The 25,213-nt window shown below is 47.5% G+C and overlaps 1 protein-coding gene across 2 annotated transcripts in view; it reads right to left on the reverse strand.

Annotated features, from left to right (window-relative positions):
- Positions 1-25,213, reverse strand: part of GALNT12 (polypeptide N-acetylgalactosaminyltransferase 12) — a 60,896-nt gene that overhangs the window by 9,537 nt on the left and 26,146 nt on the right. The window contains exons 4-7 of one of the 2 annotated variants that reach the window (XM_077310263.1): positions 18,949-19,134; positions 15,873-15,990; positions 13,314-13,490; positions 541-672 (exon numbers count right to left, since the gene is read on the reverse strand). In XM_077310263.1, coding sequence (XP_077166378.1) covers positions 541-672; positions 13,314-13,490; positions 15,873-15,990; positions 18,949-19,134 — 613 coding nt within the window. The remainder of the gene's footprint in view (positions 1-540; positions 673-13,313; positions 13,491-15,872; positions 15,991-18,948; positions 19,135-25,213) is intronic. The other variant, XM_077310264.1, reaches the window with a different exon arrangement.

Below are 25,213 nucleotides of genomic sequence, written 5' to 3' on the forward strand. Positions count from 1 at the left end.
CAAGGCCATTAAAGGACACCAGCCCACTTTCAACTAGTTTAGCAGCAGATAACTGAGTCAGCACGAGGGATGCAGCACTGGAATACGTTTAACAAGTCAACCAAGTAAAACATTCTGAAACAATGGAAACACACTGACTAATGGAAATGAAAACTTATCTGACTTTGTCTCACGCCATGAAATCAAATGATTGCATCCTGCCATTTCAAGCCCAGGAGGAAAACCAGCATGGCCTTCTATGTTTGTCCCTTGTACTACAGATGGAAGTTTGCCCCAGGTTTCCTGGAGTCTCTTCTCTCCCTTTTTATATGCACAAGAAGGTATGGCTGACACGTCTGAAGATTGTGGAGGCCCCGCCCCCTACAGATCACAAATCCAGCCCCCCCCCCCCCCCCCAGGGCCAGTGGCCTATGCTGTGACCTGAGCAACAAGGGCTTCAACTGCACTTTCTTCTGGGACTCAGTAGTATCTGCTACCACATCTGCTTCCTGCCTTAGTCACCTCCTCTGGGACTTTGGCCTAAAGCCCTGTCTTACTGACCATTCCAAAGAAGCCAGGCCTGTCCTCGGGAACATGAAGTTCTGGGTAAATATTCTCCAAGTACCACTTGAAATCCTTGCATTTTAACTTCTGCCGGAGCATTCTTCTTTCTTTCACATCTCCATAGGGCTCCTAAAAATGAAACCCAGAATAAAAGTACAAAACCGGGGGGAGGAGGGGCTAACACTGGAAGAAACACGGGAGAAACCAATAATCTGATTTTTAAAAATTAAGTAATGTTTGGATAATCTTAGCAGTCCTTTGTTTTACCTGGCTGGTTTATTATAAATGGGCTTTTCTGGAGTTTGTTCTCCTCATTCAAGCCAAACATCCACTTCTTAAAGGATTTCCTTGTGCATTTCATGGCTTCCTTGACTCTTAATAATAACAAGAGCCTTGGCCTCCTTGTCTCTCTCCTAATCTGAGGTGGACATTCTGGATGAGCTTCCCTAAAGCACGGCTGCCCTGACCTGTAACTGCTGCTCATTAGGTGGTCTTCTGTGCAGTCACACACGGGATCTGTGACTTCTTGCAGGCCTGACATGGAGAAGAAACTAGCAAGTTTCTGAAACGTCTAGAAATCACAAGAGTGGTCGTTCCTCCTGACAGAGAGAGATTTTCCTGTGATGGGGGGGGGGGGGCTAGCACTCTCCCTCTGTCCTTTGCCACTGTAAGGAACAAAAACAATCACCAGTGGCCCACAGTGGGGGCTGCACAAAGACCACTCGATGAACAGCAGTTATAGGTAAGGGCAACCCTGTTTTCGTCTTCATGGATTCTGTGCAGTCCCATAGGGGAGATGAGCGAGATCACTCACCATGGGCGTGGGGGTGGGTTTAGGAGCAGAAGACTGTTTGCAGCACTGTTTTCCCCACTGCTGTCTCCTTAGCAGAATTAACACTGAGAACATAGTGGCACACAAAAGTGCCACATTGCCCCTCTGCAGATATGTTTTAGCGCTAGTCCTACAGTGAAGGAAGTTCTACACTTGAAGAAAGGGGGGCTCAGATGTTATTGCGACCAGAAATGCAGTCTTATATAATAAAAATGACAATTAAGACTGAATCATCAGTTCAAATGGTTTATGTAATAGTTCGTAGAACCATATAGTTGGAAGGGATCTCCAGGGTCATCTATTCCAACCCTCTGCATAATGCAAAAACTCACAACTACCTGTCCACCTGCAGGGACCCCAATTTCATGGCCACTAAAAATCTCGATAAACCAGCCTGGCCTGGAGGAAATTCACCTTCCATCCCACAGTGGCGATCAGCAATTCCCTGGGTATGCAAGGAAGGGCCACAAGAGAGGTTTCCTTGGGAGAAGGCACATCCCCTCCTGCCCAACCCTTGACATTCTGCCTAAGTTCATAATGTTATCATTTCTGTCAGAGGACTACCTAGCCTCTGCTTAAAAACTTTCAAAGAATAACTCACCACTTCCCAAGGAAGCCTGTTCCACTTAGGAACTGTTCAGTCAGGAACTTCTTCTGAACTTCTTTTGAATTAATTTCAACCCCTCAATTCTGGTCCGACATTTCCTCATACGACTTGGTCTCCAAACCCCACACCATCTTCATAGCCCTCCTCTGGACACACTCCAGTTTCTACATCTTTCTTCAGTTGTGGTGTCCAAAACTGAACACAGTACTCCAAGTGAGGTCTAACCAGAGTGGAGTAAAGAGGTAACATCACCTCTAGACACTCTACTTCTTTTAATACAGGTCCAAATCCCGTTTGCCTTCTTAGCTGCCAAGTCACACTGCTGACTCATGTTCAGTGTCTGGTCTACTGAGACCCCCGATCCTTTTCACACATACTACTTCCAAAGAAGTCTCACTCATCCTATGGGCCCATTATGCACGGCCACCGAAACGGCGATTTCGGGTCACATGGAAAACGCAGAGGGGGAAGACGCGAAGCAAACCGGTTATGCACGGGACGGGGTGTAACGGCGGCAAAATCCGGAGCGGTGGGCGTTGAGGCGTCTATGCGGAGCCAAGGGGAAGCGAGGCAAACACGCTTGATGGCGGACACCAGGAAGGGCGGCTGCAGCCTGTTCAGGCGCAGCCCTGCCATGTCCCACAGCCATGGAGGGGGAGGGAGCAAGCGCTGAGCAAGCGGAGGGGGAGGGAGCGACTCCACTGCTGCCGGACGCTCCTCAGCGCCAACGTGAGCTGCCGCCACGGATGCCGCCGTCCTGAAGCTGGACTTTGGGGGGGGGGGGTTCCGGTGTCCGTGCGTCCCTTAGTTTGCTCCCAGTTCGCCCCTCCCCGTGTTTGCTGCCCCGTTTCCTCAGCCCCCGAGTTCGTCCCCTTTGATACTGTTTACCCCTCGCATTTTGAGTTTGTCTTGCTGTTCACACTTGTTTGTATTACTGTTTTGCGCTGTTTTACTGTTTTATAAAGTTTGTCTGTTTGCATACACCCCCTCGCCTGTGCTGTCGTTTGTGATTGGGGGAGGGTTCGGGGATTGGTGGGTGATCGGTGCGGTGGTCTCTGTGCCATCCCTAGATAGGGACATGCTGCCCTCTGTTCCCCACCGGTGCTCTGCGCCCCGGCCTGCTGCCTGCGGTGCTCCCCTGATCCCCCTCCCCTTTGGGCTCCCTGGCCGCCTTTCTGCCCTCGTTCCCTTTGGTGCCCTCCTGCCTGCCATGGCGTTCCAGCAGCCGCTTCAATTGTGGCTCTGGCGCTCACCCCGGAAATCCCTGGTTATGCACGCGGTGCCTTTGGCACCGCTTCTGATTGGGCCCTGGTCGCCAGGGAAGCTGCGGTTTCTTCCGCATTTCGCTAACGTGGCTTTTTCGGCTGTGTGCATCGAATCTGCAGCCAGTTGCAGCTGGCACCGTGCATTATCGGTGATTTTAGTCGCCGCCATTCCACCCCGAATGCGCGCTATTCCCCCCCGTGCACAATGGGTCATTGTTATGCATTTACTTCTTTTCTCCCTAAATCTACTCATGATGGTCTGCAGTTTGGTAACCCCTAGGCCTGCTGCAGCAGAGAAGTATGTTTTTTCTACCAAACAAGTCAATGCACCTGCCATTTTATCCAGTGGTGCAGAATGTTGTTCTGACCTGCCTTTTTCAGGGAGAACAGCCAAAAATACTAAAGCTGGCTTCTGGTGTTTAAAGAAGAATGATAAAAGGTAAAGCCACCGGGCCTATGTCACACAAACAGATACACTCAATTAAAGGGTCCTCTGAATTCACTCTATATTTAAGATTTAAGGCATTAGACAGTCATCTAGGTTGCTCAGAAAAGAGCTTAATGTCAGTATTTGGGGATCTTCCTGCAGTGTCTCCCACTGCACCCGAAGGCAACAGAGCCACAGCGAGACTGGTGCCATCTTCCAAACTGGAATGCCCTCCAACATCAATATCCATCAGCAACAGGGACCTCTCGATGCCATGTCTGCACCAAGGCACTCTGAACGGTGGGACATCTTGACCCCCCCCCCTCTTCCACTCAGCTGGGACCATCATTGGGACCCATGATCTGCACCCTGATGACCAAGACTGAGATCACAGAATCACAGAGTTGGAAGGGAGCTCCATCTATTCCAACCCCCTACAGAATGCAGGAACTCACAACTACCTGCCTAGCTACAGGGATCCCAATTTCATGCCCAAGTGATCCTCCTACCAAAAATCTCCAGAATCCATCCTGGTCTGGAGAGAATTCACCTAGTATCCTTGTGGCAATCAGCAATTCCCTGGGTATGCAAGGAAGGGCCACAAGAGACAAATGACCAGTGGACACTTACCGTAAGGAGTCATTCTACTCTGGAGTAAGGAGGTTATCTGCATAATGGGTTTACCACTGGCTTCTCAGGGAGGCAGGATCTAAAAAGGGAAATCCCTCCTTCCAGTTCCAGTCCTGTGCCGTGACACTACTCTCTCCAGTTGAGATACTCTGAAAGCTATGTTACTTAATAACCTCATAAAAAGGAGAAACTAGAGAAGGAACTAACCCAACCAGAACCAAAGGAAGGAACTTGAGCTCTATCAATTATCATAAACCTTGAGAGTATCCTAAAAACTAATCTAACCTTACCTATTTAAAATTAGGAAGAACAAGAACCTATAACATCCTGCAGCTAGTGGTGGTACCAGGAGTTACAAGGGAAGGAGCAGATGTCCTCTTTACTCCAGAAGAGAATGACCCCTCATGGTAAGTGTCCACTGGTCATTCTCCCTTAGGAGTGGAGGACATCTGCAGAGCATTACTCGGTCCCGGGTGGGACGACTGCCCCCTACTCCACTACATTCTGCAGAATATGCCTGCCAAAGGCAGCATCTGAGGAACTATAGGCATCTATCTTATAGTGCCTTGTGAAAGTGGCCACAGATGACCATTTGGTTCCCTTACAAATTTCTAGTACAGAAGCATGATTGGCCAATACTGCATTAGCCACTGCACCTCTTACTGAATGCCCCGTGATAGCCCCAGGTTTCTGACCCTGGCCCACATACACTTCCGCAATACAAGTACACACACACTGACTGATGGCTGCCTTGGACACCCTGTCTTACATCCCATATTTTGGGAAGAAACTTAAATAAAAAGAATATCAGAGCACCTAATACTTTCTGTCCTAATGAGGAATGCCTTGAGGGCCCTCCTTACACTGAGCATTTGCCATTCCCGTTCCTCCCCCCTTTTACCTTTCCCTGATGTCTCAGATGGCAGGGCTCTTGAGCTGTTGTTTGCTGATGGTTGCTTGGAGACCACTGAGCGGTGGCCAAGTTCTTGTCTATGGTGATGACCCACAGGTTAAAGAGGTGGACATCACTGGTTTTGTCTTTTTGTGTTTGCTGCTCCCTTGCCTGCCATAATTTTCCTTACAGCTTTTCTGACTTGTATTGTAGAACTGATTTGTATATCATTTTGTATTGTGGGTGCCATTAAAGGTTTTTGTATTGTATTGTTGTTGAAAAGACTGTTCCTGATGCAAAATCTCAGATACCACCAGTGTGTGTGATGGATGGAGATACGTAGGCATCTGTCAGGTCTAACGACATAAGATACTCTTCGCCCTGTAGTGATTCTGCTATAGATCGCAGAGTTTTCATCCAGAACCTCTGAAACATGATGCGTCTGTTTATAAATTTCAGGTCCAAGATCACACACCAGTCCCCATTGGCCTTTGGGACCATGAAGAAGTGAGAGAACACCCCTCTGAAGCGCTTTGAAGTAGGGACCTGCTCGATAGCTCTTATTTCTATCAAATGTTGGATGGCCTGGATAGTAACCTCTCTTTTCGACTCACTGAGGGAAACAGGAGAAGCAACACATCTGTCCACTGGAAGGGTCTCAAATTCTATTTTGTAGCCCTACGAGATCCTTTCTAGGGCCCATTTGCCTACCAGAGGGTTGCTCCGCTACTCTTGAAAATGGAGCAGGCGTCCTCCCACCAGCATGGACAAGTCAGGCATTGGATTATTGGTTGGTATCGCAGTCTGATATTTGTTGAAGTTCCCCCTAGAAAAGGGGTAAGTTACCTCTGCAACCGCTTCTCCTCTGCTGTGCCCAGGATCCTCTCCTGGGCTGTAAGCAGAAGGCCCCTGGTTGAAACTGCTTGCCGTCTGAACTCCTGCGCACATAGCCGGGCAAAATGCGCTTTTTATCCCTAGTCTCTAACAGTACACGATCCAAAGCCTCTCCAAAGAGAAGATCACCCTGGAAAGGATAAGAAGGTACAATATTTTTAGAACGATTGTCTGCCGGCCAAGCCTTGAGCCATAACAGACGATGAGCCACAGCTGAAGAAGCAATGACCCTGGAATCAATTCAAGAGAGGCTGTGAAAGAGGCAACCTTGAGTAGTCTATTGGCCCCCTCTATTACCCTTGTGTTCTCATTGGGAAGCAGCTATATTAGCTTCCTGACCCAGACTATGGCTGCTCTATTGAGGATAGCGGTAATAGTTGCAGCTCTGTCAATGCCATCGCCTCAGCCTGTCTTTCAATGACATCCCTGATGTGTCCCTTGCTATCTTCGTAAACAAGGCCTGAAGATTGAATTGCTGCCAGTGGACCATCAACTGTTGAAACTTGGAGAACCTCCACAGCATACTCATGTAGAGTCAGATGGATCAATAACTGGTTGACAAATCGTACCCAGAGGGTACTTGTTAATGGTTCAGCATCTTCTTAGAAAAGAGTGACAAGTGGAGTACCCCAAGGATCTGTCCTGGGGCTTGTGTTGTTCAACATATTTATAAATGATTTGGATGAGGGATTAGGGGGGATACTTATTAAATTTGCAGACGATACTAAACTGGGAGGGGTAGTAAACACAACTGAAGACAGCAACAGAATACAGAATGATCTTGATAGGCTCAAGAAGTGGGCTAAACTGAATAAAATGAAGTTCAATAGGGACAAATGTAAGGTTCTGCATTTAGGTAGGAAAAACCAAATACACCAATATAAGATGGGGGAGACTTGTCTTGGCAGTAGCATGTGCGAAAAAGATCTAGGAGTCTTAGTAGGCCATGCATTGAACATGAGTCAGCAGTGTGATTCAGTGGCTAAAAAGGCAAATTGGATTTTGGGCTGTATCAAACGGAGTATCATGTCCAGATCACAGGAAGTGATGATACCGCATTACTCTGCTCTGGTTCAGCCTCACTTGGAGTACTGTGTTCAGTTTTGGATACTCCAGTTGAAGAGAGATGTAGACAAACTGGAATGTGTCCAGATGAGGGCAACAAAGATGGTAGAGGGGTTTGGAGACCAAGACATATGAAGAAAGGTTGGGGGAGCTTGGTCTGTTTAGGTTAGAGAGGAGATGACTAAGAGGGGATCTGATAACCATTTTCAAGTATTTAAAAGGGAGGATGGAGCAGAATTGTTCTCTCTTGCCCCAGAGGGAGGGACCAGAATGAACGGGATGAAATTAATTCAAAACAAATTCCATCTAAACATCCGGAAGAAGTTCCTGACAGAGCGGTTTCTCAGTGGAACAGGCTCCCTCGGGAGGTGGTGGGTTCTCCATCTTTGGAAATTTTTAAACAGAGGCTTAGATAGCCATCTGATGGAGAGGCTGATTCTGTGAAGGCAAAGGGGTGGCAGGTTACAGTAGATGAGCGATTGGGATGTGAGTGTCCTGCATAGTGCAGGGGGTTGGACTAGATGACCCTCCTTATAATCTGCCAGGTCCCTTGCCTGGGGTGGCTTCCACTTTGAAAGAATGACAACCATTCATTCTGAGTCAGCAGAGGTCCAGGTCAGAGCTCTCTGCTATGATCTGTCCGTCTTGGGTGGCCCTGCATGGCATAGCTCATAGCTTCACCGAGCTACGCAAGCCCCCTTGCCATGGCAAGGCAGCGATCCTTGAAGGGGGCCTGGACAGCTATGATGTCGAAGTCCCACCTGTAGAAAGGGATTTTGGATTGGTTTGCTAAACATGGAAACCATCCCGCGATATTCCAGGAAAGAATTTCTAGCAAGTTTTTTGTCTTTGGGGATTCTCTGTCCTGGGTAGTCATTCAGTTGTAATCAACTCCAGTTGGCCTGTTGGATCGTTGAAAACACATCCATTCAGTGCAACAAAGTCCAGCCTGGGGGGCTTTCCTTCACCTGTTGGTAGTGGTTTATTTTTTTCAGTTCCCTCTGTCAGTAAGGACAAGGTCTCTTCCTTAGTTGATTTAGGGGGCTCAGCCAGTTGGAAAGTAACTAAATTTTATTGTGTGGCTAACTTGGGAGGGTCTTTTCCAGGCAGAGGGGCTTTTGTGGTTTCCAGTAGTCTATTTCTGAGTTCCTCCAGTCTGTCCGTTATTGGTTTTTGGTCTTCCATTGGCAGGAACTCAAAAGATTTAACCAGATCCTCTTCCACTGAGTTCTCTAAATTGGCTTCTCTAGTAGGAGGCTTGTTTGAAAGATCAATCCAATTTATTATCATCATCATCAGCAGCAGCAGCATCATCATCATCATCATCATTCGATTTATTCCCCGCCACTCCCTTGTGGCTCATGGCGGGTTACAACATCTTAAAACCTTGAAACCTTTTCCTCGTTTACTCCAAAGAGTCCATTCATAGCAGCTTCCCCTTCAGTTCTTTCAACAATATGTTTATTCACCTTAATTGACTCCTCCACTATGCTCTCTTGAACTTTATCTGAGCTATAAGCCAGCGGAGCAAAATAATTAGTGACTGACACGTTGTAAGAGACCGAAGTCTCTGTTCGAAAAAACTCCATTATTCTGGTTGGCTTGAAAGCCAGAAGGCTGTTTATTTCCTCCGTATCTTCTTTATCTCGCATTCTCTTCCCGGTTCCCATATTCTGTTTTTAATTTAAATTGGCAGCTGGCCCTTCGCACCGGGAAATATAGTAAGTTTAATTTTCTGCTGGCTAGTAATTAAATGTTAGGCACTAATAGTAAAAGATTAAAAATCTGCAGAGCTGAAAGCGAGATTAGTGTCCTCCTCCTTCCGCCGGAACTCCTAGACGACTAGATGACCCATGAGGTCCCTTCCAACTCTATTATTCTATGATTCTATGACTCTTGATAAAGAAGGGAAACTGTTGATTGATTAGAGGCTTGTGCCATCCTGCCCCCATTTTCTTTTCAAAGAATAATGGAAGGGGGATGAGCTTTGGTGTGGACAGGAAAAAATCCCTCCACGCCAAGTGCTGCCCTACTCTTTTTAGGAGGGATACTCCGAGGGTCCAGTTCATCAGATTGTTTTAGATTTACTGCTGCCATGGATTTGGATAGCAAGTACTGATAATCATCCTGCTTAAAGAACCGCACTGACCGGTCTGGGACCTGCATCTCTTTTGCCGGTTCTTTGTCCAAAGGAAATCCCCCTTCCTCCCTGGCATGGGCTTTCCCATCTGAGGAAGCCCCATGCATAGAAGAAAGGGCGCCCCTCTTTTGGGCTGCATTTGTGGGCCAATGGTAGGAATGAGGCTGTTGAAAATCTTCCACAAATTCCTGTCTATCATACTATGAGGGATGGGGTGAACAGGCTGTGTCTGAAACCGCTCCTCCATGAAGGCAGAATAACACCATCTCCTCCCTCTTAGATTGCCTAATAGCTCTTAGCAATTTTGGGACAAGGGGAGGATCTGTATGTGTATCATCGCAGCCCTGTCTGCTAGCATCTGCCATATCTTTCTCAGTTCCCTGCATGGAATGAAAATGGGCCTCCTCAAAACAGTAAGCGAAATTCGGGGGAGAAATGGTAGAGCTCATGAAATGGCCGCCAGGATAGACCGGCCGTTCGATTGGAGCCCCTTAGTGGCTGAGACGGCTGCAGTGAGATCTAGGACTACTTATGTAACCTGCCATGAGCTGGTCTCAGGAGTGGCAGGAAATAGAAACAACAACAACAACAACAACAAGAAGAATAGGCTACTCAGCCGTCTCAAGCCCCCAAGGCTGTTCAGGGCCTGCCTTTGCCTCGGTCAGGGCAGCCCAGCCCAGCATGGGGCGTCACCCATCGGGCCCATTGCCTCCCCATCTGCTGTGGCATGGATCGGTGCCAGATCCTCTTCTGAGAGGAAGCCACCTCCTCGAGACCAAACCTCCATGGTAAGTATAGGAGTGGCTGATCAGGAATATAAAAACATGACCAAAATGGCCCCCAGGACTGAGGTGCCGATTGAACACCAAGAAAAAAATTTCCCTTAAAAACCCTCCCTCCCTCCCTCCCTGCAGAACCCCAGTCCTGAATGGCAAAAAAGAGAAAGGGGGAAATTTAGAGTAGTTCCTTAGGGAAGGATTTAGGTGGGAAAGAAGCCTAATGCTGCGGTGGAGCTCCCAATACACTGTCTCCATGTCCGAGGCAGGAGGACCGCTGGAGAGAGAAGGAATGCCAAGGCGCAGGACCGGAACTGGAAGGAGGGATTTCCTTTTTCAGATCCTGCTTCACTGAGAAGCCAGTGGCAGAGCCGGTTCTGCAGATATCCTTTGCTCCAGAGGGAGAACAGTGGCACATGCCTTCCTGCCCACCCACTCACAATCTGCCTAAATCCATAAAATCAACATTTTTGTCAGATGACTTTTGTGTTGGTTGCCCTTTCGTCACGACTCCATGACTTTGTCAGCAGTTCTCCACACACTCGCCCACTCGTCCTATCTCCTGTGGCTGAGTGGGGAGGCAGCAGAGAGGGTGACGGCCTCCTTGATCTCGGCGGAGACTCTCAGTGCTGAGTCTGTCCCTAAACTCCGTCTCCAGTCCCGGCAGCAATGGAGATTGATGATGGCGGCCTGATTCCAGGGAGGTTGGACATGGAGAGCCAGCCTGCTTGTGTTATCTGGAGAGCTTCTTGTTCAGGGGGTCTCCAACGTCGCTCCAATGCCGACTCCACAGGCTCCTGGGTCCCAAGGGGTGGGCCAACTGTGGGCTGATGAGAAGCCTTCAGAGCCCTTTCCCACAAAGCGGCTTTCAGTCTGCAGGCTCCGTCATCCTGAGTTTGGGAGTTAGTCTTTGACAGGCTGGGCAGCCTGAAACAGAAGGGCCGTCTCCCAAACATAATAAACACGCCAAGTGCTCATCCGATGGAGCCATTTTCACCCCGCACTGGGAACATTTCTTAAATCAAGCCCTTTCCGGCTATAGACTGCCGCACCAAAGAACATCGGAAGTCTGAGGTAAATTTAACAGAGCTGCCTCACTACTGTCTTCTCTCTTGGGAGGGGAGAGTGCTAGCCCCCTCCCACATCACATGCCTTTGGGCAGGAAAGTCTCTCTCTGTGAGCAGAGGGGTGAGCACTCTTGGGATTTCTGTAAGTTTCAAAAGCTGGCTAGTTTCTTCTCCATGGCAGACCTGCGAGAGGTTGCAGATCCCATGTGGGACTGCACAGGAGCTACGAAGATGAACGGCAGTCATCTCCAGGTGTCCTGGTGAGAGCTTGCTCTTCTTTCAACCTCCTCGCAGATTTCTTTTACAAATATGTGGGGCTATACTATATTTTGTAGGTAATTTCTCCCTTAAAAATTCTAGACTACACAGTAGTCATTTCTCAACTGCTTCAACATCCCTCAACAGGCCTAAAATACCAACTCAACCGCCCTCCAATCAACTCGATGCCCAACTGTACCAAGATACAGGTGTTTATGGTATCTGGAAACTTAATGTCTGTGTCACAACTCAAGCATGTATTTTCTGAGGGCCATTCTGCACGACTTAAATGCAGCAGGTCTTACCTTTGGTAAACACTACAAATTCAACGTTCCGCATGATGTCACACAGAATCTGCAACACTCCTGCAACACTCCCGCAAAAAGCGCTTTGTTGTAGTGCTTTTCGGGAAATCGGGGAAAGTGGATTCCCCCTGAAAAAATCCCTACATAGCATCGTATCACCTGTTATTTAAAATATATATTAAAAATTAATTAACTTCCACCCATTCAGGAAACTCTTCTAGGGCTACCATGAAACTCTGTTCTAGTTAGACCTTGTAGAAAGGCAGGGAAAACCAAGTTAAAAATGATAAAGAGTTGAAAGGGACCTCCAGACTCATCCAGTCCAACCCCCTGCAGAATGCAGGAAATTCACAATCAGTCCACCCACAGTGACTCCAATTCCTTGCCCAGATGATGCCCTCCTCCCCAAAAAACCAGAGTCTCTGGCCAGTCTGTCCTGGAAGAAATTCACTTCCTTACCGCAAAGTAGCAATCAGCATTTCCTTTGGCATACAAGAAAGAGCCACAAGAGTCAAGCATGGATACAATCCCATCAGCCAAGCCACTTACAATCTGCCTAAATTCAAGCAGCATTTCTGTGAAGTGGCTATCTAGCCCCTGATTAAAAATGTCCAAGGAAGGAAAACCCACCACCTCCTGAGGAAGCCTGTTCCACTGAGGAACAACACTAACTGTCGGGAGCGTCTTCTGGATGCTTAGCTGGAAATCGCTCAAGAAACCATTGCTGGATCCATGGGACCTGGCCAATTACTGCCCAGTTTCACATCTTGCATTTCTGGGTAAAGTTATTGAAAAGGCCACTGCGGATCAGCTTTGGACATTCTTGAGGAAACTTTGGTGCCTGACCCTTTAGAGTCTGGCTTCCGTCCTGGCCACGGGATGGAAACAGTGCTGGTTGCCCTTATGGATGACCTACAGTGTCAGCTGGATAGAGGTGGAAGAAAAAAATTAAATGTAAGGCTTGTCACTTATATTTTTATCCTGCTATTATTCAATCTTCAATCATCTCATAGTATACAATTGAGGAAATGCTGAAAATTTCATGGCAGACTCTCTACGGCTCAAAGGCTGAGGTATAAAAAATAGTGCAATGGCTTTGTCTTTGACATTAATTCCTGCTCATGTTTACTTGCCTAGCTCTCGTATGGATTTGCAATAAATGCTTAAGATTAAATCAGACTCTGTTTGATTTTAATTTTATTATTATTATTATTATTATTATTATTATTATTATTATTATTATTATTATTATTATTATTATTATATTTATTTCCTGCCACTCCTTGGGTAAGCTCGTGGCGGGTGACAGTTGTCTTAAAAACCCCAATTAAAACCCCATTAAAAGACATTAGATTGTGTATCTTCTTACATATATTGTTCATAGTGCCAGTAAAGGCTTCTGTATCTGTATCTTTCTGTCTTAAGATCTGGATCCCTGGATCTCCTTGGCTTGTTGTACTCATCCATCCTGGGACACAAATGCACCGTGAAAGCCAAGGAAAATTCCACAGTAGAAAAGGCCAATATTAGAAGATTGGGAAGTCATCCCTTAGCAGAACAGTCAGTTGCGCACATCTCATGTCTCTCTAAATGTCATGGCCATTAGGCTTACCATGCGGGCATGTGGATTTCTATGGTAATAAAGGTCCTTGTATTCATCCATCCACACTTCTGCAGCACGGACAGTGTTTGCCAGAGCTTTTGCCCGTGAGTAGGGAGCTTGCTTTGGGAAAACATGACCCACATGGGAACAAGGGTGGATCTCAAGGCTTCCTCCACACTGCCAGATCTAGATAAATAATTTAAAAAACATTGACATAGATGCAGTTGTTGTCCCATGGATTGCCTTAAACTGTAATTTGAATAACTGAATCCCAACACCATACTTAGGAAGGGGGGGGCAGAGCCAGATGGTCCTACTTTACCCCAATCCTCTCAATTCCCTTGTTATCGTTTTTAACTGGCATTGCATATACCCTTTTACAAATTCTTTACCTTATATCAGTGGTCCCCAACCTTTTTATCACCAGGGACCGGTCAACGCTTGACAATTTTACTGAGGCCCGGAGGGGGGGGGGTAGTCTTTTGCCAAGGGACATCACCGCCGCCGCCTGAGCCCCTGATCCACTTGCTTTCCCACCAGTGCCCCTGAATTCCTGCTGCCCACTGGGGGCACTGCCAGCAGCAGCTGCACAGTGCCATGCCAAGGGGGAGCCCCAGCCCTGGCGGCCGCTGGAGACCACCAAAGGTGAGCCGGCGGCAGAGTGGCAGGGCAGCCCCCAAGGAGCAGCCGGGGAGGAGGATGGGAAGGAGCCATGACACTGTACTGACTGATCTATGGACTGGTAGCGGTCCCCGGAACGGTCCCAGTCCTCGAACCGGGCGTTGGGGACCACTGCCTTAAGAAATGTTTCACCGACTAGTCTGTATGTACAATATTTCTGACCTTTTCTAAAAACAGCTATCAAACTTGATTCTTTAAGCCATTTGTTCATGTTCAAGTACTGACAGTGTGATCTGATGGGGCAGATTTTGACTGTTAGCATAACAAAATTTGAGTCCAAAAGCACCTTTTAGACCAACTAAGTTTTATTCAGGGTGTGAGCTTTCCCGGGCATGCACACTTTTTCAGACTGAAGTAGTCTCATGCCTTGAGTGAAATTTGTTAGTCTTAAAAGTGCCATTGGACGCAAACTTTGCTGTGCTACATCAGATCAATCTGGCTCCCCACCCGAGATCTCCATAGTCCAAGACTGCCTTATTAGGAACTTGGAATGTGTCACCTTTCAATGGGCTCCTCAGCACATGTGGTTTCCTTAACACAAAGTTTCTTACAGGTACAGATTGTTCTTCAGTTTTAAAGGAATGGATACACAAACGGACTCATTTACTGGCTTTACACAGAAGAGGCAACTAGCCAGTTTAAAGGCATATATTTTATAGACAAATCAGCTGTGGCTGCAAAGTACATTCCAGTCATTACCGCTTCCCCAGTCATTACCCAGTCATTACCGTCTCTGCACATTAGATGCATTCAATTATTAGATGCTACTACATAAAATCAAAGGGTTGGAGAAGTGGTAACATTAGATGGAAGAGTGGCAGTACTCATTTGCTCTTTCTGAAACCACAAGGCTGTTCTAATGGAACTTGCTAGGTGGAATTGTTCTGTGAGGAGCCTCACAAAGAGCTTCACGTTGCAAATACCATGAGATCAGAGTTACTACCTTCAGCATTTTCTCCCAAGGGTGGTTCAGGAGTAGGAAGGGTATTTTAACACAGTGGTCCCCAACCCCCAGGCCGCGGCTCGCTGCCGGGCCGCGAAGGCTTTGGCGCTGGGCCACGGCTCCCTCTTTCCGCCCCCCCCCCCACAGCGAGAAGCTCGCCAGGCTGCGAGCAAATCGGCCACCGAAGCGGCCGATCAGCTTGCGGCCCGGCAAGCTTCTTGCTTTGGGAGGGGGTGGGAAGGAAGCTTGCTGGGCCACAAGCTACTCGGCCGCTTTGGCGGCCGATTTCCTTGCAGCCTGGAGGGGCGGGGAGAGGGAGCTGCGGCCGCCGGCGCAAACGCGCACGCGCAGACTTGCCGCGCATGTGCATTTGCGTCCGGTGGAGCGCAAACATGCACGCACGGCAAGTCCGCGCATGCGCGTTTGCGCCGGGGCTACCGCGCACGTGCGGGGCCCCGGGTCACCCTCTCCCCGCACCCCGGGGCAGCGGTCCTCAGCCTGACAAAGGTTGCGGACCACTGTTTTAACACACAATCTCACTCCTTGTAGTCAGGACCAATAATGACATACACATTATTGGGAACATACACACTTATGATTCGAAATTATATTACATAAAAAGGCCCTGTAAAAAGTTTAGTTGCATTTGTGATCAAACTTTTCATACTTCTTCTATTAATAAATATTTGGCAGAACCAGCAGGAGGCAGTTAACATTGTGACGGTGTGACTTCTTAAATCTTGGACTGCAGGACAGCTGAAGTGATTGAAACGAGTCTTAGTACTCAGTGCCATTATGAAAGCAAGGAACAATTTTAGTAGTATCTTAGGCATAGTAGGATCTGGATATTCTCTTAGAAATACCAACACATGTTGATCATTCCAGTTACATTTGGAACCAAATGAAGGCGGGCTACAGGAAGACTTCCAATTAATATCAATTACCCGGAATGAAAATTCAAGATTTTCTCCTCCCCAGACTTCCATTCCTGTGTCATAAGAGCCCAGGTAGCCAAAGTAATTCTTGCTGACAGCAAACAGTCCACCAGCCATAGTTGGAGACCTATGACACAGAAAGAAATGACCATGTGATCTAAACACATAATTTACAGTTATGAATTAAGTAACCATTCCTCCATCAGTTCTCCTTCTACCACCATGGGAAGGTAGGTATCAGTCCATAAGCATAAGCCCACAGCGGAGAAAGGAAGGAGGGATGTGCACCTGCACAGAAGATCACTCAATGAACACCATCTACAGATAAGTGCAACCAGGTTTTCATCTTTGTGGCTTCTGTGCAGTGTCACCTGGGAGGAAAGTGTAGGCTCATATAGCAGAAAATAGATTGAAGTACTGCTTTTCCCAACACAAGATAAATAAATAAAACATTTTTAGCTTGATCAAGGCCTGGGGAAGGGGGGTCTTCTCCTTGAGAATAAACTGCTATTCAGTGCGCTACAGCAGTGGTCCCCAACCTTTTTATCACCGGGGACTGGTCAATGCTCCACTTGCTTTCCCGCCGCACCCCTGACTTCCCGCTGCCAGCAGCAGCTGCACAGTGCCACGCCATGGGGGAGCCCCAGCCATGGCGGCCACTGGAGAGCACTAAAGGTTTGCTGGTGGTAGAGTGGCAGGGTAGCCCCCAAAGCAGCAACCGAGAAGGAGGAGGATCTACGGCCCCGTACCGGTCCCCGGACCGGGGGTTGGGGACCACTGTGCTACAGCACATACATCTGAAGTTATTATTGTTGCTGGTGAGCTGGAGAAAAATTTGGTTAAAAGTTAGTAAAATGTGGTATGGATCCCATTACTGATAGGTGGATTGATAACTGGTTGACAGATCACACTCAAAGGGTACTTGTAAATGGTTCATGATCTTCTTGGAGAGGAGTGATGAGTGGAGAGCCTCAGGGATGTGTCCTGGGCCCTGTGTTATTCAACATATTCATAAATGATTTGAATGAAGGAATGTAGAGGTGCTTATTAAATTTGCAGGCGATACTAAACTGGAAGGTGATACAAACATGGCAGAAGACAGAATCAGGATACAGGATGATCTTGACGGGCTAGAAAACTGGGCTACAATTAATAAAATGAATTTCCATACTGATAAATGCAAAGTTCTGCATTTAGGTTGGAAAAAACAAATGCATCATTATAGCAGGGGGGAGACTTGTCTCAGCAGTAGTATATGCGAAAAGGATCTTGGGGTCAGCAGACCATACACTGAACATGAATCAGTAGTGTGAATTGGTGGTTAGAAAGGCAAGTGGGATTTGGGGCAATATTCAAAAGAAGTATAGTTTCCAAATTGTGCAAGGTGATGGTACTGCTTTATTCTGCTCTGGTTAGGGTTGCTGGCCTGCAGAAAACTTGGGAGGAGGGGCATATGCATGCGGGGCAGCTGTCAGCAACAACATATTCCCTTGAAATTGATGTCATGCCTCTCTGGGAATTGCAGGAACTTTTGTGGTAAAACCTTAATTTTTTTGTTGAGTCTTATAGGCCTAACATCACTTCTGGATTTACTGAAAAGTTATATCACATCACCACTAATGGTGATTTTTTAAAATATCTGAGTCCCTCCAGCCAGTGGAATGCCATGGTAAACCCATGGTAACTAACAGTACTTCTTCTCCTTTGAGCAGAATGAGGTAAGCCTTAAGAACAAAAGAAGAGCCCTACTGGATCAGAGCCATGGTCCACCTAGTCTAGCATCCTGCCTCATACAGTGAGCAACTGGAAAGCCAATGGCAGGGCACTGAGGCTGAAGTCTCTTGTTAGGTAGACAAGCTGAACAGGGGGCCAGCTGGTTTATTGCAGCTTTACAGACAAAGACTAGGAGAAATGGGTTCATATTATGGGGGGGGGGGGAAGTTCCACTTAAATAGTAGAAAGCATTTCCTGGTGGTGAGGGCTGTTTGTAGATTGAATATGCTGCCCTGGAGGGTGGTCTCCTCTGACGGAAGTTTTTAGGAGGATCTGTCAGGAATGTGAACTTTAAGTCCTTGAGAAGGTGGGGGGTTGGACTGGATGAAATGCGCAATAATCAGCTCTGCAATGTCCCCCCCTTGCTCCCCCCCTGCCCCCTCCATTTCCTGCTCAGCGAAGGAGGCAGGGCAGGGGTGATGGGGGGGTGTGTGTGTGAACCACCCTCGATTAATTTGCCTGGATCGATTGGGGTGGAGGTGGCTAAGAGCTTGCCAGGAGACTTTTGGCTGTACGTGTTAAGTCTCAAGACCAACAAAACATTGGTTGGGTGGCCCCATTGACGGACAGGCCGCAGAGCGGTGAGTGAAATAGCACGTTTCTCTCTCCTTTGCTGTATGCTCAGCATGTGTGAAGGGGAGGACACGGCAGGAAGGTGTTGAAGTGTGGAGGGGTAGAATAGTGTGATTTAATATCATGCCATTGTAGATCGCAGGCGTCTCACCCTTTTGACCACTGTGCGGAAATGCTCCCAGAATTTAACTTCGTTGGTCTTAAAGGTGCCACTGGACCCAAACTTTGCAATGTTCTTTCCACAAACTGAGACATAAGCCAATGAATATTGTTAACTGTTGTTAAAGAAGTACTTTCTTGGGCAACCAAATAGGAACAACACATTGTTAAAAGTTAAGGCTGCAATTTGTGGCAATATGGAGAGAACATTTTTTAATTCTTTGATGATAACTCTTCAAACAAACACATTTCAAATATGCAACATTTTATGTTAACCAACTGCTGTTGGACATGGCCTTATAAACAGAATGCCAGTTCTTCTTTCCATGCCCTGTTATGTTGGTCTAACTCTCTGCTCACCTCTTTTTTCAAGTACTTAGAAGTAAAAAGAAGAATGAAATTGGAATTCCATTTTTAACAGGAAATGGGAAGGCCATTTTCAAAGGCAGAACTTATATTAAATTCAAAGGAATATTACATCTGTTAGATGTTATGTCCAGGGCAACTTTCAATTATTAACCCTTCCAGCAAGTTTATCAGGTTAAAAAATGTTTCAAAGAAAGACAGAAGGAAGCCCAACCTGATCACATCTGCCTTGGACCGTCTCTGTCTTTGCTCTCTCTCTGGGATTATGTGCCATGTGAAGACCAGTCTCCAGTCAAAGCCACCAATCTGTGGCTCCCCGGCATTTCCCAAGTACTCAAATGTGTTCCAGTCAATCACATCAATCACAGGGCAGACAACGGCTGACGGTTCTTCTTTAATTCTAAGTAATTGAATCATAATAATAACAATTAAAAATATTTTTATATCCCGCCCTTCCAATGCTTTATAAAGAAATATGATGTGCCTGATGCTGGCAGATGCTAGAAATGTCAAACTGCATGATGGAAGGAAACAAGAACACTTACCTTCTATTTAAATTATAACTTTAAAATACCACCCTTCCCTTGCTTGCAGGATCAGGCTGGTTTACAACAATAAGCAATAAATCAAAACAGACTAAGTAGTTCTTGTCCTCGGTTCTACTTCTGACTTTCAAAATGCCTTAAAAATCCAAGCCAAGGGGGCTCTGCTTGGGTTCTCAGGACAGCTCAGGGCCTGCAGCCACTGCTGGCACGAGGATTTACAGAACATGAAGGAGTGCTTCTATTTCTTTTATTGATTTAAAACTTTTATGACTCCCAAGGCAGCAGATATAAAAACACGAAACCAACTGATATTCCTTCGTTTTCCTCAGCAATTTGCATCATTCTCTTTTCATCCAGCTTTGTCTTCTCGACAATCCTAAATGCGACCTTGCAGCTGCTGCTGGGATGGTGCAGTGGGCCAGGAGTACAACAGAAGTCAGGATCTCAGGCAGCAAGCCTTTTCTTTGTCTGAGACCCAAGAAAGCCAGACAGAGGAAAAAAGAGAAAAGACCTTTCTCCGTGGAAGGCTGTTTCCTACCTGTTCCACAGGTGAATGGACTCCGCAGCTAAAGTGTACAGCAAAGCCAATAAACTGCAGGAGAACCACAAGCACAAATCTGAAGACTCTAAGGACGCACAAACGTTTACTTGCAAGATTTCTTCAAAACAAGTTTGAATCCAGGGGCAACTTTGAAACCGACTAGGTTTTATTCCAAGGATAAGCTTTAGTGTGTCAGCACACTTCCTCAGAGACCGTTGAGCTACCTCAGAACCGCAGGAGAGGCACCTGATTCTTTCAAGTTCCACTTGTAACAAGCAATGCGAAAGGGAGAAAACAATCCATGGAAATTTGAGAGGCAAAACATAACAGAGACCTCTGATTACCACTTACCTACACCAAACCCAAAATCCAGCTGAATCAAAAGGAATGTGTCAAAACCCTGCAGTATTTGCCAGGTTCAATGCGATTTTGTTTGATTTGATTCCGATTTGATTCCTCACCTCTATGATGGAGACCAAGTGGCCATGTTCGCTGTATTGTCCCCACCCCTTTTGTGTAAGCCGGCAGCCACTGAGCCCTGCCTGGGGATGACACAGCTCCTGGTTGGTTACCTCCCCCTCTGCTGGCCCCCTTGCATCGCACACCTTTGGTAGTCCATGATCCCTCGGGCCAGCTGAGCACCTGGGTAGCTCCCACCACCCCACTGTTGCCATGCCAACCATCTGCGACTCAAGGCAAAGCATGGCCTTGTGGGAGAGTGGGGGCTGGCAATCTAGGACCTGAGCTGCAGGCCCCTCCTCAGTTCAAGCAAAGAGTGTGTTCTTTGCTACTTCGAGGCTACCTATATCGAATTTTGCAATCACATCGTACCCAGAGGGTGCTTGTCAATAGTTCAGCATCCTCTTGGAGAAGAGTGACAAGTGGAGTGTCCCAGGGATCAGTCCTGGGGTCTGTGTTGTTCAACATATTTATCAATGATTTGGATGAGAGGGGATCTGAGAACCATCTTCAAGTATTTAAAAGGGTGCCATATGGAGGATGGAGCAGAATTGTTCTCTCTTGCCCCAGAGGGACTGACTAGAAGAAATGGGATGAAATTAATTCAGAAGAAATTCCATCTAAACATCCGGAAGAAGGTCCTGACAGTCAGAGCGGTTTCTCAGTGAAACAGGGTGCCTCAGCCGATGGTGGATTCTCCACCTTTGGAAATTTTTACACAGAGGCTGGATAGTCATCTGACGGATAAGCTGATTCTGTGAACATTCAAGTGGGTGGCAGGTTACAGTAGATGAGCGAGAGGGGTTGTGAGTGTCCTGCACAGTGCAGGGGGTTGGACTAGATGACCCAGGAGGTCCCTTCCAGCTCTAGGATTCTCTGCTGCTGCAGCTGCACCGTGCTCAGGAGCTCTGCTGGAATCATCCAGTCTGGCCTGGCCTGGTCCGGCCGTTTGTAAGAAGCCCTGGAGGGAGAAGAGCTGCCCTCCCCCGAGGCTCGTGTCTTTGGGCCACCTGACTTTGGGGGGCTTCCTTCACCTCGGCCAGAGTGGCCCCGGGTGGGGTGGTGCTCACCGGGCCCACAGCCTCTCTTTCCGAGGCCCCTAAGAGGGCCGGGAGCTTGTCTACTGAGAGGAAGTCTCCATTGTCCCAGGAAGTCTCGGGACGAAAGAAGCTTAGCTGCGACAAATCAGGCTCTCACAAAATGGCCACCGCAGCTCTTTGCCCACCAAAAAGCCACTAGCGAGCCTACGCCTGCTGCTCTCACTAACCTCCCCTCTAACAAACAATGAAGCTGGAGGTGAGGGAGAAGGGACGGGTGGGGTGGGAGGAAAGAAAGAAATAAAGAAGGCTAGAAGAGTTGAGAGAAAAGGATCTGGAGAAACGAAAGTAGCAGAGATCTCTGCCTACGCTGTCTCCCTATCTTGAGGCAGGGGAAAGACTGGGGAATGAGACGCTCAATGCAGGACAGCAAGTGAGGGAGGATCATCTAATTAACCCCCGCCTCCCTGAGAAGACGAAGGGAAAACCCATCCTTGCAGATGTCCTCCGGTCCAGGGGGAGAAGCAACAAGAAAACCTGAACTTCATAAGAACATTTCTCATCCCTGGTTGAGGCCAAGGAAAAGGAGCCTCAGTTTACTTGCTCCTCAATCCCAAAAGCGTCCAGAGGTCAATGAGCAAATCTTCCTAGCGGCGTCAGTCCATGAGATGGCCCCTCTCCACCCCCAAAGAGCCAAAGACAAGGAAAGGGGCGGGGGGCAGAGAAAAGAGGGAAGAGTAACGGGAGGCACGTCCCAGGGGTCACACACAGACCCCCTTCCTGAACTCCCATGGAAAGCAGCTTTCCCTTACTGACCACCAGGGGGAGAGGCAGAGGGCAGAACTGCGGGGGGGGGGGGGCTGTGTATCACAGTCTGTTCATACAGGCTCCATTTCCCATCCCTTTCCATTGAGGAGGGATGCCTTTCTCCTTATTCCTCCACAAGAGAAGGCATCCGAGATAAGCTGGGAAACTTTGTTCTATAACATGGTATCAACGTGATGCTCTTCTAGTGCCTTTAGAAAAATAAAATTTGAAGCCTCCTGTGGAGGGGGTATGGCCACTCTGAGGGCAATCTCCAGGGAAATCCTGGAGGACTTGAGGAGAAGACACAACCTAGCTTCTTGTTGTTGTTGTTGTTGTTGTTAGGTGCGAAGTCGTGTCCGACCCATTGCGACCCCCTGGACAATGACCCTCCAGGCCTTCCTGTCCTCTGCCATTCCCCCATTTAAGCTCGCACCGACTGCTTCAGAGACTCCATCATCCCCGAGGACATAAGTGTAGGAGAAAAGGAACAGTTTCATCATCATCAAGCTTACTTACCCTACGCTGCCATCTTGTGGACTAACAACGTTTTCTCCCCATGGGCTCTACGAATCTGCAACTGGCAGAACAGCTCTCTGCAGCAAGCGCCATAAACCAATGATGGTGGGCAGTTCAATTACAACTAATTCAACAAGACTGGCTTGATAATATAAACCTCCTTTTCACAATGACTTCTATAACATTTTAATTTCATTTTATGCAGTATTCCTTAACAGATATATCATTGTGTTTCTCTTGTTTTTTTAGACCCAGATAATCCACCCCCCTTAAATTCCTTAATGTGTTTTATGTCTGAGTCATTATTTCAATGACTAGCATAATCATTTAACTTCATTTATAGGCCAAAGTCATTTTAATAGTTGGTGGAAACTGGAACAGTTCAGTTTTCAATTTCCTTGCTTTTATGGCCATATTCTTACCCTCTGAACTTAATTGCTCAATGTTTGTTTGCTTCTTTTGTTAATAAATTACCATTGCCCACTTCAGACATAGGGTGGAAATTTCCACTAATAGAAGAAGGGAATTTTCTTGACCCCCCACCCCCTGCAGACCTCTTACTCCAGACTTCTTGCACTTTCTGGGGAACAATATTTTGGGGGACATGTCAGGATTATTGTTGTTGTTATTATTATTATTATATTTCTAGCCCGCCGCTCCCCTGAGGCTTGCGGCGGGTAACAACATGTAAAACCCCCATAAAACCCCTAATACATAAAACACCTAAGCAATCCCCAACCCAACCGACCCACCCTGCCTGATGGCAGCGGAACTATCCGAGAAACCTTTGGGCTGATCCTGCGTTGAGCAGCAGGTTGGACTAGATGGCCTGTATGGCCCCTTCCCACTCTATGATTCTATGATTCTATGAAACCAGGGGTCACTGCTGATGTAGATGTAGAGGGGGGGCCAATCTAAAGGGGGGGTGCCAGCCTCAACCATAGGCCTGGTGGAAGAGCTCCATTTTGCAGGCCCTGCGGAAGGATGGCAAATCCCGCAGGGCCCGCAGCTCCTCCGGGAGCTCATTCTACCAGGAGGGGGCCAGGACCGAAAAGGCCCTGGCCCTGGTCGAGGCCATACGCACCTCCCGGGGGCCAGGAACCACCAATAAATTAGTCCCCGCCGAGTGTAACGCCCTGTGGGGGGCATAAGGCGTCAGGCAGTCCCTCAAGTATGTGGATCCCAGACCGCGGAGGGCCTTAAAGGTTAAAACCAAAACCTTGAACCTGATCAGGCTAGCAATCAGTAGCTAATGCAGCTGCCTCAGCACAGGCTGGACATGGGCCCTCCGAGCTGTTCCTGTGAGGATGCAGCAGGAGAGGAGGGAAAGACTCTCTCCACAGATCAAAAATCCTTCAATCAGCATAGATTTCCTATGAAACCTGATTCCTAACAGCCAGACCAGTTTCATGCTTGGGTGTTCCCTCCTTTCTGCATGCTCCAATTCCTTCCTAGTTTTGGTAAATTGTTGGTTATGTGGCATATAAACTGGCAGAGCACATGCCCTCCAGAGTAGAATTTATTTGACTGTTCGTTTATTATTCAACTAGTATCCCACCACTCCCACAAGGACTTTTAAATCTGCTCAAATTATTCTGAGGTCTCTCGATGTTTAGAATCACAGAATGTATGTACGGCATCTTAGCGCTAAACAAAACTTCAGCATTATGTAGGAATAGCCATACCACCATTCTAAAAGCAAATAATATTTTTTGGGGGGAGGGGGAGAAGCAAGTTATTCACAGAATCATAGAGTTCGAAGGGACCTACAGGGTGATCTAGTCCAACTCCCTGCACAATACAGGAACTCACAACTACCTGCCCACCCATGGTGACCCCAGTTTCATGCCCAAATGATCCCGCCCACCAAAAATCTCCAGAATCCAGCCTGGCCTGGAGGAAATTCACCTACCATCTCACAATGGCGATTCTCTGGGTCTGCAAGGAAGGGCCACAAGACAAACAACAGCACATCCCTTCCTGCCTATCCACTCACCATCTGCCTAAGTTCATAAAATCAGCATCTCTCTCATATGACTACGTAGCGTCTGCTGAAAAACTTCCAAGGAAGGAGAACCCACCACCTCTCGAGGAAGCCTGTTCCACTGAGGAACCACTCCGTCAGGAACTTCACCCAAACAGTTACCGAAAAATGTTTTTGAATTACCGTATTTGCCGGCGTATAAGATGACTGGGCGTATAAGACGACCCCCCAACATTTCCACTCAAAATATAGAGCTTGTTACATTACATTACAGTACTATGGGCCACTATGGGCAGCTATGTCTATCCCAACTGAAGGGCACCCGGCGTATAGGATGACCCCCCCACTTGGAGGCATGTTTTTCAGGGGGGGGGAAGTAGTCTTAGACGCCAGCAAATACTGTAATTTCAACCATTGGTTCTGGTCCAACCCTCTGGGGCAACAGAAAATAACTCTGCTCCATCCTCTATATCAGGGCTAGTCAACCTCCAGATGTCCATGGACTACAATTCCCATGAGCCCCTGCCAGCATCTGGAGGATCACAGGTTGACTATCCCTGCTCTATATGACAGCCCTTCAAGTATTTGAA

The sequence above is a fragment of the Paroedura picta genome, chromosome 14, assembly GCF_049243985.1.
Source record: "Paroedura picta isolate Pp20150507F chromosome 14, Ppicta_v3.0, whole genome shotgun sequence".
In the NCBI taxonomy this organism is placed as follows: domain Eukaryota; kingdom Metazoa; phylum Chordata; class Lepidosauria; order Squamata; family Gekkonidae; genus Paroedura; species Paroedura picta.